The sequence below is a fragment of the Spermophilus citellus genome, assembly GCF_964194105.1.
Source record: "Spermophilus citellus genome assembly, chromosome: 15".
Taxonomy (NCBI): domain Eukaryota; kingdom Metazoa; phylum Chordata; class Mammalia; order Rodentia; family Sciuridae; genus Spermophilus; species Spermophilus citellus.
This window is the reverse complement of record NC_138195.1, coordinates 26146569-26163935: the sequence shown is the minus strand read 5'-3', so window position 1 is coordinate 26163935 and position 17367 is coordinate 26146569. Positions and strand designations below refer to the sequence as shown.

Genomic DNA, 17367 nt, shown 5'->3' with positions numbered 1-17367 from the left:
TGGTATGTGGTGCTGAGGATCGAACCCAGGCCGCACGCATGCGAGGCGAGCGCGCTACCACTTGAGCCACATCCCCAGCCCCCCAGTCACTTTTGAAAAGATCAATCTGCCTGGCTGAGACCAATGTCATTTACATGTACAGCACAAGTTGGAAAACGACATGAGCACCACAAACAGTCCCAAGTTTGGTCTTGCTGTTTCTTTCCAGTCAGTCACACAGCTCTCAAGGGTTGTGTGGTCAGCCCACACCCAGTGCTACAGGCAGAAAAGACAGCCTTTGTTTTAAGAAATTTATTAAAATAAGGACAAGCATCGGTTGTACACAGAAAGAGTCATTGCACTAAATATAGAACTACAGCAAAAGAGCAATTTTAAATATATTTTTTAAAATCACAAAATACATTTTGGTTAAGGCACTATATCCTATCTCATGTTTTAAATAAATATCCTGTTTTCTAAAAAGGCAGCATTGAGTATCTCTGATTAAATGAGTATAGGCACTATTGTGTTAAAAACAAACTTTGCTGTGGCCATTGTGTGTAATTTATTCTCAAAAGAACTTGTATTAGCCCAGACTTTTTTTTTTTTAATGGACAATATGAAAAAAAAAAATCAGTTTTCTCTTTCTAGTTTAGGTTTTTCCAATAGAAACCTATGTATAAAATATGCTGTTTTTTCATATATTCCTTGGCATAAAATTTATGCATAGAGCACAAAAGATTATTTCTTGGAATTAAAGCCATCATAGGACATCTCAGAACAGCCTGAGTCTTTGGAAAAGTTTCAGTTCCAACTACAGTAAAATTAGTGGAGTTTACAAAACCCTGGACCTTCTTTTTATCCAAAAAGGCTGCTTTTTAAGCCCCCGCTGGTCAAAAGACTTTGCTAAGAAGCTGAGGGGGCACAGACCCAGCTGTATTGTCTGGTGTAGACAGAACACCAGACAGGATCCAAATGGCCTGGGCACTCATTCAGTGCCAAGAGTACTTCCTAATGGGAATTTTTCGTTTTTTGATATAATGCTCAGCAGCTCACAAGGCACATGAATGTATATCACCTAATTTTGTTCAACTCTAAGAGAAAATGTTAGTATTTGATAATTCTGCAGTCTTTTCCAGTTCTAGTTCCTTGCTAGTCTGATGATGTGAATTACTTTTTGGTTATTTATAGCTGTTGCTGCTGCTGTCAGACAGGCCCCAACCACTGTGTAGACACAGTGACCACAACAAAGGAGAAAAATTAACTTTCTAAAACATGGTCAGATTGATCCATTGGTACAAATTCCTTCATTAAAGTACTCTATATTATTATATCACAATTTATTAGTCATGGAAGGCCACTGAGACTTCTCTTATTGGAAAATATAACTTGCATGGCAGAAGTAGGTTGCATAGACTCCTAAGACTAAATTCACATTATCACACATTCGCTTTCTCCAGTCAGAGGATATTGGGCAGTAAGGCTATGTATAGTCATGAGGTAAATGATTAGCAAGAAACTTGATGTGAGGCACATCTCATTTAGGGTGATGATTTTTTTTTTCCCAGTTGTACAGAAGGGGCTGTTAATCCGATTTATTTTGCCACTGGTACATGATATTGAGATTGTAGGTTAACAAGTTTAAACTGAAAAATGTGCTTCACTTTTTTGCAAGTAAACTAGACACATGGTCAAAGAAATCTGGGACCTACGTGCTCTGATATGGTAGAGAATACAGCTAATTTCATTCTGAAATGTATAACAACATTGCTTTCACCTGCTAATATTTAATCTTCAGTTTGACTTTGATATATAAAAATGAAGTTGGCTTTAAATTATAGGCACAGTTTTTGCCTTTTTACAAAATATTAATTTTAAAATCAGTCACTGAGAAGCAATTTGGATACAAAATATCTAATCACAAAAATAGAAAAGGTAATCAAAGAGCACTTCAGAAGGAAACTTAGGAGCCAAGGCGCATTTAGTTGAGCTTCTCCAGGGACCTGTAATAATCTGTCAGGACTTTCCATGCTTTGGGGGCCATGAAGCCATCTGGGGGATTTTCTCCTTCTCTGGCGAGCTTCCTCATACGGGTTCCTGAGATGAAGTCGAACTCATTGTGCCTGTCACAGTAGAGCAGCAAAGAACTCAGGGTAGGTCAGTAACATCTATTCTAAAGGTTCCTGGAATTAGGTTATGGGTTTATACACCCACATTATTTTCCTTTCTGTAAAATATTGCATTTTTGAAAATGATCAGTTCACTAAATCTTCAGTTCAGGAACTTGGCAGAGGAAAAAGGAAATCATGGCAACTATGTATTCAATATTTACTGTCAACTACTCTATTGTGAGAAGTGTCTTGAGGCCCAGGACTGTTTTCTATTTTTCTGCCTAGTTCTGTGGGCTCTCAGCCTGGGGAATGAGTGCATCATAAATACTCATTGAAATCTTTTTCCATGTTGCCCCCTGCCCTTAATGTCCTAAATATTTGGTGCATGCTCAAAGCAGACATGTTGAGAAAGAAAAAAAAATTATATATTGTGGTGCTGGGGATTGAATTCAAGAGAGTCTCATGCATGCTATGCCAGTGTGCTACCACTGAGCTACAACGCTGTCCTTGAAAGAAATATTTATGGACCATTTACTATGTGCATGGGACTGTGCTGCAACTTCAGGAGATTAAAAAAAAAAAAATGTCCAAGACCAAGTTTTAACTCCAAAGGGACTTCATTCTAACGGGAAGCGTGTGCAGAAGTGCTGGAGAGTTTCCCAAAGGGCCAAAATTTTGCCTCATCATTCCAGTCATAAAGATTTTGACTAATTTTTCTCTGGAAACCTACCTTGTTGGATCATAGAAGTCCATGGCTTTTTTAGCCTTATTGTAGGCAGCCACTCGGAATGGAATGATTTCCACAGAGGTGAGGCCAGGGGCCATGCTCAAGACCTTCCCCCCATGAGTGGGTTCATACAGGTCCTCCTTGGTCTCAGGGTGGGGCATTCCTGCAGGATCCCTGCCCACGATGTAGAAGTTGGCCCCTGCAATCATCCGGGCCCTGCAGTGCCACTGGACCTAGGAAACATCATATAAAGGACATGATGGTCACCACAGGCCAGGTCTATGGGTCTCTGCTTTAAAAGTAGTTCAGTAATACTGGTCACCTAAACTTAGTCCTAACTAAGACTATGTGCTCTCTTCATGCTTGGTTCTATTGGGTTCAATAGGAGCTTCAAAGAAAAGAATCACATAATACCCAAAGGACTTAAAATCAGTATACTGTAGTGACATGGCCACATCAATATTCATAGCAGCTCAATTCACAATAGCTGAGCTATGGAACTGACCTAGGTATCCTTCAACAGTTGAATGGAAAAAGAAAATGTATATATACACGATGGAATATTACTCATCTATAAATAAAAATGAAATTGTGGAATTTGCCAGTAAATGGATGGAACTGGAGTTTATGATGCCCAGTGAAATAAGCCAATCCCCCCCCCAAAAAAAAATCAAAGGCCAAATGTTTTGTCTGATAGGTGGATGCTGACTCACAATAGAAGGGGTCGTGTAGGGAGGAGTAGAGGTTCACCACATTTGACGGTGGGAAGGAAGAGGGAATGGGAATGGGTAAGGCAGTAGAATGAATAGGACATTACTTGCCTATGTTCATATATGAATTCACAACCAATGTAACTCCACAGCGTGTACAGCCACAAGAATAGGAAGTTATACTCCATGTCTAAATGTTAAAATACATTCTACTGTCATGTATAACTAAAAAGAACAAATTTTTAAAAAGGCAAAACAAAAGAAAGGATCATATGAATTCCCTCCTTAGAACTCAAGGATTATTTCCTCATCTCTTCTCCAAACAGGACAGTAGACTAGGAACACTCAGATCTTCTGACCTACAAAAACTATAAACTTTGCTATCCAGTCCTTCCTTATTTGGCTAAATCACATTTTAAAGGAAATTACAGACTCCAACATGAGCTAATAATTACCTTTCACATGCAAACATTGATTCCAGTTCAACAGAACACTGCCCTCTCTAAAGCTCAGATAGAAATACAAAGGATGGAGATTTAAGAGAATTCATGAACTTCAGTTTGGGACAGCTCAAAGGTTGAGACTTTCATCATATTTCTTTCAGACTTCTTCAATCATTACACTGCTGGTGCAGTAGGACGAAGAAGATCCCTGATAGGCTCACTGGGTTAGGATAAAAGGGAGACATTTACCATTTTTGTGTGTATGTGTGGTGCTGAGGATTAAACCCAGTTCCCTGTACATGCAGGCAAGCACTCTACCAACTGAGCTACATCCCCAGCCTGACATTTATCTTTTAAGGACATCCTCTCCCTTCTAAGGCTCACTGGGCATGTTGAATCATTTATGATGATTGAATATTAGGCTACATACAACTTGCCCAATAACCCAGATGAGCTCCATTACCTATCTGGTTCACAAGCCAGCCTCCATATTCTCAGAGGCAATATATAATAGGTGTGGCTTGATGTTTCTAGCATTTTTACAAATACAAAATGGCCGCATTGTTAAACTGGACAAAGAGACCAGAATTTGCTCATGAGGAAGAGAAAAAGAATCACAGACTCATTCACTCTTCTAGATACAGTTTGAGCTTGCATCCTGATCTAATTGCCCAGCTCAGGGATTGCTCACCTCTGTGGGGCCGGCGTATAACATAGGAGATGGAAAGATAGCAACAATGGTTGATTTGGGGTCCAGGACCCCTTCCTCAAGCACGGCAGCATGCTGTTTCATCCGCCAGTCCAGAGGCACATCATCATCCTTGGTCCAGCCCCCCAGAGGGTGGAGCAGGAGAACTGGGTGTTTGTAGCCCCTCTCCAGGAGCCGGCGACGGGTGTCCTGCATCAACAGAGCATGGCCATTGTGGACGGGATTGCGCAACTGGAAGGCAAACACTGCATCTGGGAGAGAAAAGCAGAAAAGTCAGGGTCAAAGAAACACACTGTTTCTTGTCCATAAGAACAGACAGGAAAGAAAAGCTATGTTTATGGTTCAGTGTATTCATTACATCCACTTGCTTTTGCCTGTCAGCTGGAGAATATGCCTGGCCATCAGGAGTGTTAATCAAACCCCACCAATCAATGCAAGATTGCTTAGACAATGAGAGGATGCAGACAGGAAGCCATCAAGGGAGGCTCAGGAATGAACACTTTTTTTTTTTTTTTTTTGAACTGGGGATTGAACCCAAAGACACTTAACCATTGAGCCACATCCTCAGCTCATTTTAATATTTTATTTAGAGACAGGGTCTGTCTGAGTTGCTCACTAACTTGCTGAGGCTGGCTTTAAATTTGCGACCCTCCTGTCACGGCCTCCTGAGCTACTGGTATTCTAGGCATTCACTACTGTGCCTGGCTGAACACATTTTTTTGCAGGGCCTTTACTGCAACCAAGGCTCAGGAAGAATCAGTGCTCTTGCTCTAGTCCTGTTTCCCCAGGAGATGAATAATAAGGAAGAACATTTCCTGGGGCCCATGCATGGCGCAATAATCTACAGATACAAATACTACTTCAGTGCACATCTAAACACAATGACTCAGGAGGCTGAGACAGAAGGACTGAAAGTTCAAGGCCGCCTTCAGCAGCTTAGTGAGAACCTGTCTCAAAAAATAAAAAGCTCTGGATGTAGCTCAATGGTAGAGCACCCTTGGGTTTGGTCCCCAGTGCCACCAAAAAAAAAAAAAAAAAAAAAACTTGATCATCACTTTAAAGTAGTTTTAAAGAAAGCTTAAAACCTACTCCACACAATGATAGACTTCTGAGAGCCTTACTCTCTTTCTGGTGGTGAAATATAGTTAATATATATCTAGAATATAACAATCATTGATAATTCTATCATTACTTTTCCTTCTCTTTTTCAAAATGTATAAAGAATTACAATCTTCCCTTCTCCTTCATCCAACTCCATCCCCAAGAGGTAGGTAGTTGCTGTTATCTGCCATTTGGTGCCATATTACCCCAGAAACTTTTCTGCTTTTATATACACAGGTTAGGGTTTTAAAAATGATTTTTTTCTTCCAAAATATGATTGTGCTGTACATATTGTTCTGCAATTTGCTCTTTTACTTAATACATTTTAGGTATCTTTCTGTGTCTGTGCATATTTCTAACTACTGCATAGTGTTCCAGCATATGAATAGACTACAAATTTGAACTGTTTCTATATCATAGATATACCTATAGATATTTTCATTTTATTTTATTTCTGTTTATTTAATTATTTATTTTGGTACTGGGAATTGAACCCAGAGTCGCTTTACAAAAACTGGGCTATGTCCCTACCTCCTTTTATTTTTTAAAATTTTTTGGTACTGGGGATTGAATTCAGGGGCACTTAACCACTGAGCCACATCTCCACTTTGTATTTTATATTTTATTTAGAGATAGTGTCTCTGAGTTGCTTAGCACCTCGCTTTTGCTGAGGCTGGCTTTGAATACGAGATCCTCCTGCCTCAGCCTCCTGAGCCACTGGTATCATAGGTACATGTCACCGTGCCCAGCTATTTTTTTTTTTTTTATTCTGAGAAAATTCTTGCTTAGTTGTTTAGGACATTGTTTAAATCACTGAGGCTGGCCTTAAACTTTCTATCCTCCTGCCTCATCCTCTGGAGTAGCTGGGATTACAGGCCTAATACCAGATGTTTTCATTTTAAAATACTGATTCCTGATATCTTTAATTCTTTTATCAGACTATGGTAGGCAGTACTAACAAATGCACTCAAAGCAGTTTACATACCAGCATTCATTTCTTTACATTTCTGTTTGAGCTCCAGAGGTGTCAGACGGTATTGGTCCAGCCCGTCATTCCATCTTATTCTCTCCAGCACCTGAAGGTCTCCACCAACCAGCCAGTCCCCACTTTCCATCACCATCTAGAAAGAACATGATTAAAGTCGTTCAGGATGAATATTGATTTCTATTTTATTTGAACTTTTCCCTCCTTTTTGGATTAGTCTTGGGATGAAGAGCTGCCTTCAATTCTTCAGCATTCTTAGCACATTATTTATCAAACTTTTTGGTCTTTTGGCTTCCTTTGCTCTTAAAAATGAAGCCAGGTGGGTGGTGCACACCTGTAATCCCAGAGACTTCAGAAGCGAAGGCAGAGGGATCACACGTTTAAAGCCAGCCTTGGCAATTCAGCAAGACCCTTGGTTACTTAGCCAGACCCTGACTCAAAATTTAAAAATTAAAAGGACAGGAGTCGTAGCTCGATGATAAAGTGCTCCTGGGTTCAGTCTGCAGGATGGAAAAAAAATTAGTGGGGACTGTACAAAAGCTTTTCTTTATGTGGATTATATTTAACATCATTTTCCATATTAGAAATGAAAACTGAGAAACTTTGAAAATAGTTATGAATTAATTTAAAATGAACATTAATATATCTATTACACGTTAACATAAATAACATTTTTAGCCAAAAAAAATCCTATTATTCCTCTCCCTTCCCCTAAAAACCCCCAGGATGTACAGCATTATTTTACATGTCTACAAATCTCTTTATCTGACTTAACAGAGGACTGCTGGCTTTTCATACTTACTTCTGCATTTAATCTGTGGGAATATGTTGTTTGGGCTGAAGTATATAAAGAAAACCCAGTGCTCTACCATTGAGGCACAAACCCAGCCCCTTGATAGCTTTTTTATATAATTGTAGATATTCCTTTTTGACACTACACCAAAATACGATAAATGCTAGTTTTTTTTAAAGGTAAGCTGCACTGTAAGATCTGACACTTTTTCTATGCACTTTTCATATTCCATTACATTAAAAATCCACTATGCTTTGAATGAATCTTTTACCCATGAAGGATTGTGTAATATAACATATGGGTCAACTAGAAAATATTGATTCACTGAGTTTTTTTTGTTGTTCTTTTTAGTTATACATGACAATAGAATGTGTTTTGACATCATATAACTTCCCATTTTTGTGGTTGTAACAATGTGGAGTTAATGGTTGTGTATTCATATATGAACACGGGAAAGTTCTGTCTGATTCATTCTACTGTTTTTCCCATTCCCATCCCCCATCCCTCCCCCTGACACTCTCCTTCTCATCCAATCTGGTGAACCTTTATTTCTCACCCCCACTTATTGTGAGTCAGCATCCCCATATCACAGAGAACCTTTGGCTTTCATTTTTTTGTGGGGATTGGCTTATTTCACTTAGCATGATAATCTCCAGTTCCATCCATTTACTAGCACATGACATAATCTCATTCTTCTTTATGGCTGAGTAATATTTCCATTGTGTTTATGTACCACATTTTCTTTATCCACTCATCTGTTGAAGGACATCAGAATTCACTAAATTTTTAAGTCTTCCAATGCTGACACGGTTTATTATAGAACTTTTAAAAACACACACATTTGTTAATATTACTGCTGTTCTTACCAGAAATTTTTCTAAGAACTGTGAAGCTGCCTAACTTATGGCAATGAATACACATTTTACAAAAAAAAAACTTTTTTGCTTGAAAGATTAATCGTAAGCAACTAATACTCTTGATTGTGACGGGACTTTGTTCATTTTGAAAAGACCTGCCAAACAAGCAACTCTGAATAACCATAGTTTTTCACCTATTCTTTCAAGTAAAAATGGTGTTCCATGCTGGACACATGGCTGTAATCACCATAGCTCTGGAGGTTGAGGCAAGATTGTAAGTTCAAAACCAGCCTCAGCAACTTAGTCAGACTCTGTCTCAAAATAAAAAATAAAAAGGGAGCTGGGCAGGTGGCATACGCCTATACTCCCAGTGGCTCAGGAAGCTGAGGCAGGAGGATCATGGGTTCAAAGTCAGCTTCAACAAAAGTAAGTTGCTAAGTAACTCAGTGAGACCCTGTCTCAAAATATTGCAAAAAATAAATATATAAATAAGGGGAGAGGATGTGGTTCAGTGGTTAAGTGCCCCTGGATTCAATTCCCAGTATTTTTTTTTAAAGCTATTTCATAAAAAACAAAACCATAAACAAAAAAAAAAAGCATCTAACTTCACTTGTAGCTCAATCATACAAGTACTTTTTCCTTAAGCTAACCATTGTATGTTAGTAAATGCAGTGGAAGTACTTTAATGTGACAGGATGTGAGAGAGACGTGAATTCAGGTCAAGATTTAATAATCATTTTTAGAGCTTCATCAAGAACATTATTGGGGCTGGGGTTGTGGCTCAGTGGTAGAGCACTTGCCTAGCATGTGTGAGGCACTGGGTTTGATTCTCAGCACCACATATAAACAAATAAATAAATAAAAGTCCATCAGTAACTAATAAAAATTAAAGAACATTCTTAATTGAAGTTTTTTTTTTTTTTTTATGCAAGCTCCTCATGTTGATGGAGAGTACAATGACCATGCATCTAGTTAGCTGTCACCATTTCGAGTCTAAGGTGCTAGTTTTATGCATGGTTGCTTTTATATCAACTGTGCAACTGTCAACACAGTTACACAGTCTTAGTATCATGAGCATAATTTTATGCTTGGAGATTCTCTGGCTAGCTCATGGACAACTCCAGGGTTTGGGAACCACTTCTAGCATACTGCTCCTACAGTCTGATGTATCTTGGACTATTTCTAGTAAGGACCCAAAATAGAGGCCCTGGTGGGAAATCAGACAAGTCGTTTTCTACCAGTTAATTATTGTTTAGCATAATTTCTAAGGAAACTCTCAAAAGATGAAGCTTCCTTCACTTATATCCACTTTAAAATTAAATCACCAAAGAGCAGCAAAATGTAGCAAAGTCTGCATGGCAGGCTAGACATAAGACTGTTCACTAAAACCCCATTTTCTCAATGATCTTCACTAAGGACATCAGGATCACTCTGGGAGAAAGGACAGTCCTTTCAACAAATGCACTGGGGAAAAGGTACACTCATACATTGCTGGTGGGACTGCAAATTGGTGCAACCACTCTGGAAAGCAGTATGGAGATTCCTCAGAAAACTTGGAATGGAACCCCCCACTTTGACCCAGTTATCCCATCCCTTGATAGGCACCCAAAGGACCTAAAATCAGCATACTACAGTGAAGCAGCCACATCAATGTTATAGCAGCTCAATTCACAATTGCTAAACTATGGAACCAGCCTAGGTGTCCTTCCACAGATAAATAAAGAAAATGTGGTATATATACACAATGGAATATTACTCAGTCATAAAGAGAAACAAAATTATAGCATTTGCCAGTAAATGGGTGGAACTGGAGACTATCATGCTAAGTGAAATAAGCCAATACCAACAAACTAAAGGCTGAATGCTTTCTCTGATACGCCAATGCTAACTCACAATCAGGGTAGAGGGAGATAGGGAAGAAGAGAGTACTTTGGGCCTCTCAGCGTCACCAGTTGCTGTGTGTGCATGCGGAGGACCGAGCTAGCTCACAATAAACACCTCTTTGCTGCTTACATCGATCTTGGGTCTCTGGTGGTCTTTTGGGGGTCCCGAATTTGTCCATAACATATGGGGGCTCCTCCGGAATCCCCCTAATAAGCTTACCCAGACACCCTGATTGAGAGGTGATTAAAACCCGGCCGGGCATAGAGAAGATTTTAATGAACCAAGAGGTCTGAACATCTCTTATAGAAGAATAAGAATTAGATTTGGTGATTAAGTAAAGTTAAGCAGAATTGTAGAAATTAAAGAAGAGGAATGTAATTAAGGAACCTGATATAACAGAGAATTTGCCATCAAGAGTCATGTGAAAAACAATTGGAGCTAAAAAAATCTGTTAATACAACTTGATAATACAGGAAAAACTCTCAGAGACCAAGAGTGCCTTTGGATATCTTTCCCTCTGGGCTCCTGAAATGCTTTGCTGGAACTTAGGTCTGTTCCAAGAGAGCCAGCTCTGCTGGGTGTTGACACTACAACTGAATAACAAAATGATCACTAGGCAATGCTGAGCTGACGTGGATCTGGGGCGAACAGTCTGGGCCTCTCAGAACACGCACTGAGCCCGGATCGGCTGAATTCAAGCTCCCGTTCACCTGCTTCCCGCAAACAAACAGCTGTGACTCGGCACTAATCCATCCGGCTGAAACAACTGGTCAGCCCTTCTGATCTAACGGAGGTAAATGCCTACCGAGCCTTCATAGGTAGTGGCCACAGGTTTGAAACGGGGCTTGGGAGAGACAGTAAGGACCCACCCGTTGCATTGGTCGCCCAGCAAAGGGAAACGAACTGTCTCCATTTGCAAGAGATACCACCATGGCAGAGAACTGACGTCATCAGACTGTGGCGGAGGAGATAACTTCATTGAAACCTGCGGATACAGGAGTGTAATCCCCTAGCCTTCCCTCTCCACACATCGGGGAAACCTTAAGGGCCCCTCCCAGCTCTCCCATAAGGGCCCCTCACAGCTCTCCCATGAGCGCGATAGCCAGACCTAGGGAATCAGACGTGGCGTGGGACTCGCGGCGCGGAACTACCGCTCCCACCAGTGCTGACAGGTGAGGTCTCTTGCACCAGCTACCGGGGGCATGGCTACCGGAGGGCAAGTAAAATTCGCTGAGGATTCTCAGCCCCAAGCTCTACAAACTTAGGGTCTGAGGGAATGGCAAACTGGGAGAGTGTGCCCAGTCGTTCATGAAAACAGGGCTCCCGGGAGCAGCAGACCTGGCGTGTAGCCAGTATTGTGGTGAGCGGCACCCGTGACAGGGGCCTGGCTAGAGGAAAAGTGGGAAGTGACTAGACACAAGAGGAGACCCTAGGCACTCAGGATTGGAGACTCGCCCAGTCTGGGAGGAGCTGCTGCACAGTGATTGGTTCCCCCTTATTGACAGGAGAAACTTGGCCTGGTGGGCACAGCGCCACCTACTGGAAGAGAAGTTAATCAAACTCTAAGACTGCATTTATTAGTTTTTTTTTTCTTTTCTCTTTTTTTTTTGATTTGGGTTTTTCTTTCATTTTCATTTTTCTTTCTTGTTTTTTTTTAATTTTTTTACAATTTTTTAAAAATTTTTTCTCTTCTAATTTTAATTTTAATTTTTTTTATTATTTAAAAAATTTTTTTTTCTTTTTTTTATTTCCTATTTTTTTCTTCTTTTGTCTTTTCATTTCTTTTCAATTATCTTATCCCCCCTTCCTTGAATTCTACCTGTTTACTCTCATTCTCTTTAGTGACTTCTTCCCTTCCCTTCTAATACCTTTCCTCCCAAGCATGAAATAAATTTATAGGAGTAACTCATCAAACAGAACAAGAAGTAACATGAGCAGCTTCAAAAAGCAAGGAAGAAAGGGAGTACAAACAATGCAGGACGGCCTAAATATTCAGGAGGACCTAGAGTCATCAGAAAAATGGTCATATAAAGAACCCAAGGAACACCTTAGACAGATGGAATGGAACCTTAAAGAGGATATGAGACAGCAAATTCAAACAGTGAAAGAACAATTTGAAAACAAATTACATAAACAGATAAAAGAAGAAGTTAAGCATCTTTATCAGGAGATAGAGATTATAAAAAATAATCAAACAATAATTCTAGAAATGAAGGAAATGATAAACCAAATTAAAAACTCAATTGAGAGTATCACTAACAGAGTGGAGCAAGTAGAAGCCAGAACATCAGATAATGAAGACAAAATATATCATCTTGAAAACAGTCTAGCCAACTCACAAAGGCTGGTAAAAAATTACGAGAAAAACATCCAAGAGTTATGGGATAACATAAAAAAACCAAACTTACGAGTCATCGGGATAGAAGAAGGTACAGAGATTCAAACCAAGGGAATGAGTACCTGCTGAATGAAATAATTACAGAAAACGTTCCAGAAATAAAAAAGGAAACAGATATACAAATTGAAGATGCATACAGGACACCGAGCACACAAAATCACAGTAGACCAACGCCAAGACACATTGTTATGAAGATATCCAATATACAGAACAAAGAGAAAATATTAAAAGCTACAAGAGAAAGGAGACAGATTACATTCAGGGGTAAACCAATAAGGTTAACCACGGATTTTTCATCACAGACGCTGAAAGCAAGAAGGTCACGGAACAATGTATTTCAAACACTGAAAGACAATGGATGCTAACCAAGAATTCTGTATCCAGCAAAATTAAGCTTCAGGTATGACAACGAAATAAAAATCTTTCATGATAAACAAAAGTTAAAAGAATTTGCAGCCAGAAAACCAGCATTGCAAAGCATTTTGAGCAAAACACTACACGAGGAAGAAATGAAAAACAATAACCAAAACCATCAGTAGGAAGTGCTTCGGTAAAGACAGAGGGTGAGGGAAAAGATAATCTTGGAGAAACAAAGTAAATTTGTTAAAAAAAGGATAAATAATCAAACATGGATGGAAGTACAAACCATATATCAATAGTAACTCTGAATGTTAATGGCTTAAACTCTCCAATAAAGTGACATAGGCTGGTATCATGGATTAAAAAAACAAATCCAACAATATGCTGCCTCCAGGAGACACATCTGATTGGAAAAGACATACACAGGCTGAAGGTGAAAGGATGGGAAAAAATATACCATGCACACGGTCCTCATAAGCAAACAGGGGTTGCCATCCTCATATCAAATAAAATCGACTTCAAGACTAAGTTAATTAAAAGGGATAAAGAAGGACATTATATACTGTTAAAAGGAGCCATTCACCAACAAGACATAACAATTATCAATATTTATGCACCAAATAATGGTGCTGCGACATTCATAAAACAAATTCTCCTCAAGTTCAAGAATCAAATAGACCACACACAATAATTATGGGCGACTTCAACACACCTCTCTCACCATTGAACAGATCCTCCAAACAAAAGTTGAATAAAAAAACTATAGAACTCAATATCACAATCAATAACCTAGACTTAACTGACATATATAGAATATATCAACCATCATCAAATGGATGTACTTTTTTCTCAGCAGCACATGGATCCCTCTCAAAAATAGACCATATATTATGCCATAGGGCAACCCTCAGTAAATATAAAGGGGTGGAGATAATACCATGCATTTTATCTGATCATAATGGAATGAAACTGGAAATCAATGATAAAAGAAGGAAGGAAAAATCCTACATCACATGGAAAATGAACAATATGTTACTGAATGATCAATGGGTTACAGAAGACATAAAGGAGGAAATCAAAAAATTCTTAGAGATAAATGAAAATACAGACACAACATATCGGAATCTATGGGACACAATGAAAGCAGTTTTAAGAGGGAAATTCATTGCCTGGTGGTCATTCCTCAAAAAAAGGAAAAACCAACAAATAAATGAGCTCACACTTCATCTCAAAGCCCTAGAAAAGGAAGAGCAAAACAACAGCAAATGTAGCAGAAGGCAAGAAATAATTAAAATCAGAGCGGAAATCAATGAAATTGAAACAAAAGAAACTATTGAAAAAATTAACAAAACTAAAAGTTGGTTCTTCGAAAAAATAAATAAGATCGACAGAACTTTAGCCATGCTAACGAAGAGAAGAAGAGAGAGAACTCAAATTACTAACATACGGGATGAAAAAGGCAATATCACAACAGATGCTACAGAAATACAGAAGACAATTAGAAATTATTTTGAAAACCTATATTCCAATAAAATAGAAGATAGTGAAGACATCGATAAATTTCTTAAGTCATATGATTTGCCCAGACTGAGTCAGGAGGATACACACAATTTGAACAGACCAATATCAATGGATGAAATTGAAGAAGCCATCAAAAGACTACCAACCAAGAAAAGCCCAGGACTGGATGGGTATACAGCGGAGTTTTACAAAACCTTTAAAGAAGAATTAATACCAATACTTTTCAAGTTATTTCAGGAAATAGAAAAAGAGGGAGCTCTTCCAAATTCATTCTATGAGGCCAACATCACCCTGATTCCAAAACCAGACAAAGACACCTCAAAGAAAGAAAACTACAGACCAATATCTCTAATGAACCTAGATGCAAAAATCCTCAATAAAATTCTGGCAAATCGAATACAAAAACACATCAAAAAAATTGTGCACCATGATCAAGTAGGATTCATCCCTGGGATGCAAGGATGGTTCGATATACGGAAATCAATAAATGTTATTCACCACATCAATAGACTTAAAGATAAGAACCATATGATCATCTCGATAGACGCAGAGAAAGCATTCGACAAAGTACAGCATCCCTTTATGTTCAAAACATTAGAAAAACTAGGGATAACAGGAACTTACCTTGACATTGTAAAAGCTATCTATGCTAAGCCTCAGGCTAACATCATTCTGAATGGACAAAAGTTAAAGGCATTCCCTCTAAAATCTGGAACAAGACAGGGATGCCCTCTATCACCACTTCTATTCAATATAGTTCTCGAAACACTGGCCAGAGCAATTAGACAGATGAAAGAAATTAAAGGCATAAAAATAGGAAAAGAAGAACTTAAATTATCACTATTTGCAGATGACATGATTCTATACCTAGAAGACCCAAAAGGGTCTACAAAGAAACGACTAGAACTAATAAATCAATTCAGCAAAGTGGCAGGATATAAAATCAACACGCATAAATCAAAGGCATTTCTGTATATCAGCGACAAAACTTCTGAAACGGAAATGAGGAAAAAGACTCCATTCACAATATCCTCAAAAAAAAATAAAATACTTGGGAATTAACCCAACAAAAGAGGTGAAAGATTTATACAATGAAAACTACAGAACCCTAAAGAGAGAAATAGAAGAAGATCTTAGAAGATGGAAAAATATACCCTGTTCATGGATAGGCAGAACTAACATCATCAAAATGGCGATATTACCAAAAGTTCTCTATAGGTTTAATGCAATGCCAATCAAAATCCCAACGGCATTTCTTGTAGAAATAGATAAAGCAATCATGAACTTCATATGGAAAAATAAAAGACCCAGAATAGCAAAAGCAATTCTAAACAGGAAGTGTGAATCAGGCGGTATAGTGATACCAGATTTCAAACTATATTACAAAGCAATAGTGACAAAAAGAGCATGGTACTGGTACCAAAACAGGCGGGTGGACCAATGGTATAGAATAGAGGACACAGAGACTAATCCACAAAGTTACAACTATCTTATATTTGATAAAGGGGCTAAAAGCATGCAATGGAGGAAGGATAGCATCTTCAACAAATGGTGTTGGGAAAACTGGAAATCCATTTGCATCAAAATGAAACTGAATCCCTTTCTCTCGCCATGCACAAAAGTTAACTCAAAATGGATCAAGGAGCTTGATATCAAATCAGAGACTCTGCATCTGATAGAAGAAAAAGTTGGCTCCGATCTACATATTGTGGGGTCGGGCTCCAAATTCCTTAATAGGACACCCACAGCACAAGAGTTAATAACAAGAATCAACAAATGGGACTTACTTAAACTAAAAAGTTTTTTCTCAGCAAGAGAAACAATAAGAGAGGTAAATAGGGAGCCTACATCCTGGGAACAAATCTTTACTCCTCACACTTCAGATAGAGCCCTAATATCCAGAGTATACAAAGAACTCAAAAAATTAGACAATAAGATAACAAATAACCCAATCAACAAATGGGCCAAGGACCTGAACAGACACTTCTCAGAGGAGGATATACAATCAATCAACAAGTACATGAAAAAGTGCTCACCATCTCTAGCAGTCAGAGAAATGCAAATCAAAACCACCCTAAGATACCATCTCACTCCAGTAAGATTGGCAGCCATTATGAAGTCAAACAACAACAAGTGCTGGTGAGTATGTGGAGAAAAGGGTACACTTGTACATTGCTGGTGGGACTGCAAATTGGTGCGGCCAATTTGGAAAGCAGTTTGGAGATTCCTGGGAAAGATGGGAATGGAACCACCATTTGACCCTGCTATTGCCCTTCTCGGACTATTCCCTGAAGACCTTAAAAGAGCATGCTACAGGGATACTGCCACATCGATGTTCCTAGCAGCACAATTCACAATAGCTAGACTGTGGAACCAATCCAGATGCCCTTCAATAGATGAATAGATTAAAAAAATGTGGCATCTATACAAAATGGAGTACTATGCAGCAATAAAAAATGATAAAATCATAGAATTTGCAGGGAAATGGATGGCACTAGAGCAGATTATGCTTAGTGAAGCTAGCCAATCCCTAAAAAACAAATACCAAATGTCTTCTTTGATATAATGAGAGCAACTATGAACAGAGCAGGGAGGAAGAGCAGGAAGAAAGATTAACATTAAACAGAGACATGAGATGGGAGGGAAAGGGAGAGAAAAGGGAAATTGCATGGAAATGAAGGGAGACCCTCATTGCTATACAAAATTACATATAAGAGGTTGTGAAGGGAATGGGAAAATAAACAAGGAGAGAAATGAATTACAGTAGATGGGGTAGAGAGAGAAGATGT

At 38.8% G+C, this 17367-nt stretch overlaps 1 protein-coding gene across 1 annotated transcript in view; it reads right to left on the bottom strand.

Annotated features, from left to right (window-relative positions):
- Window positions 1–276: 276 nt before the first annotated feature.
- Window positions 277–17367, bottom strand: part of PAPSS2 (3'-phosphoadenosine 5'-phosphosulfate synthase 2) — a 91502-nt gene continuing 74411 nt past the window's right edge. The window contains exons 9-12 of the mRNA XM_081267562.1: window positions 6766–6901; window positions 4662–4930; window positions 2821–3050; window positions 277–2102 (exon numbers count right to left, since the gene is read on the bottom strand). Coding sequence (XP_081123688.1) covers window positions 1961–2102; window positions 2821–3050; window positions 4662–4930; window positions 6766–6901 — 777 coding nt within the window. The 3' untranslated portion in view covers window positions 277–1960. The remainder of the gene's footprint in view (window positions 2103–2820; window positions 3051–4661; window positions 4931–6765; window positions 6902–17367) is intronic.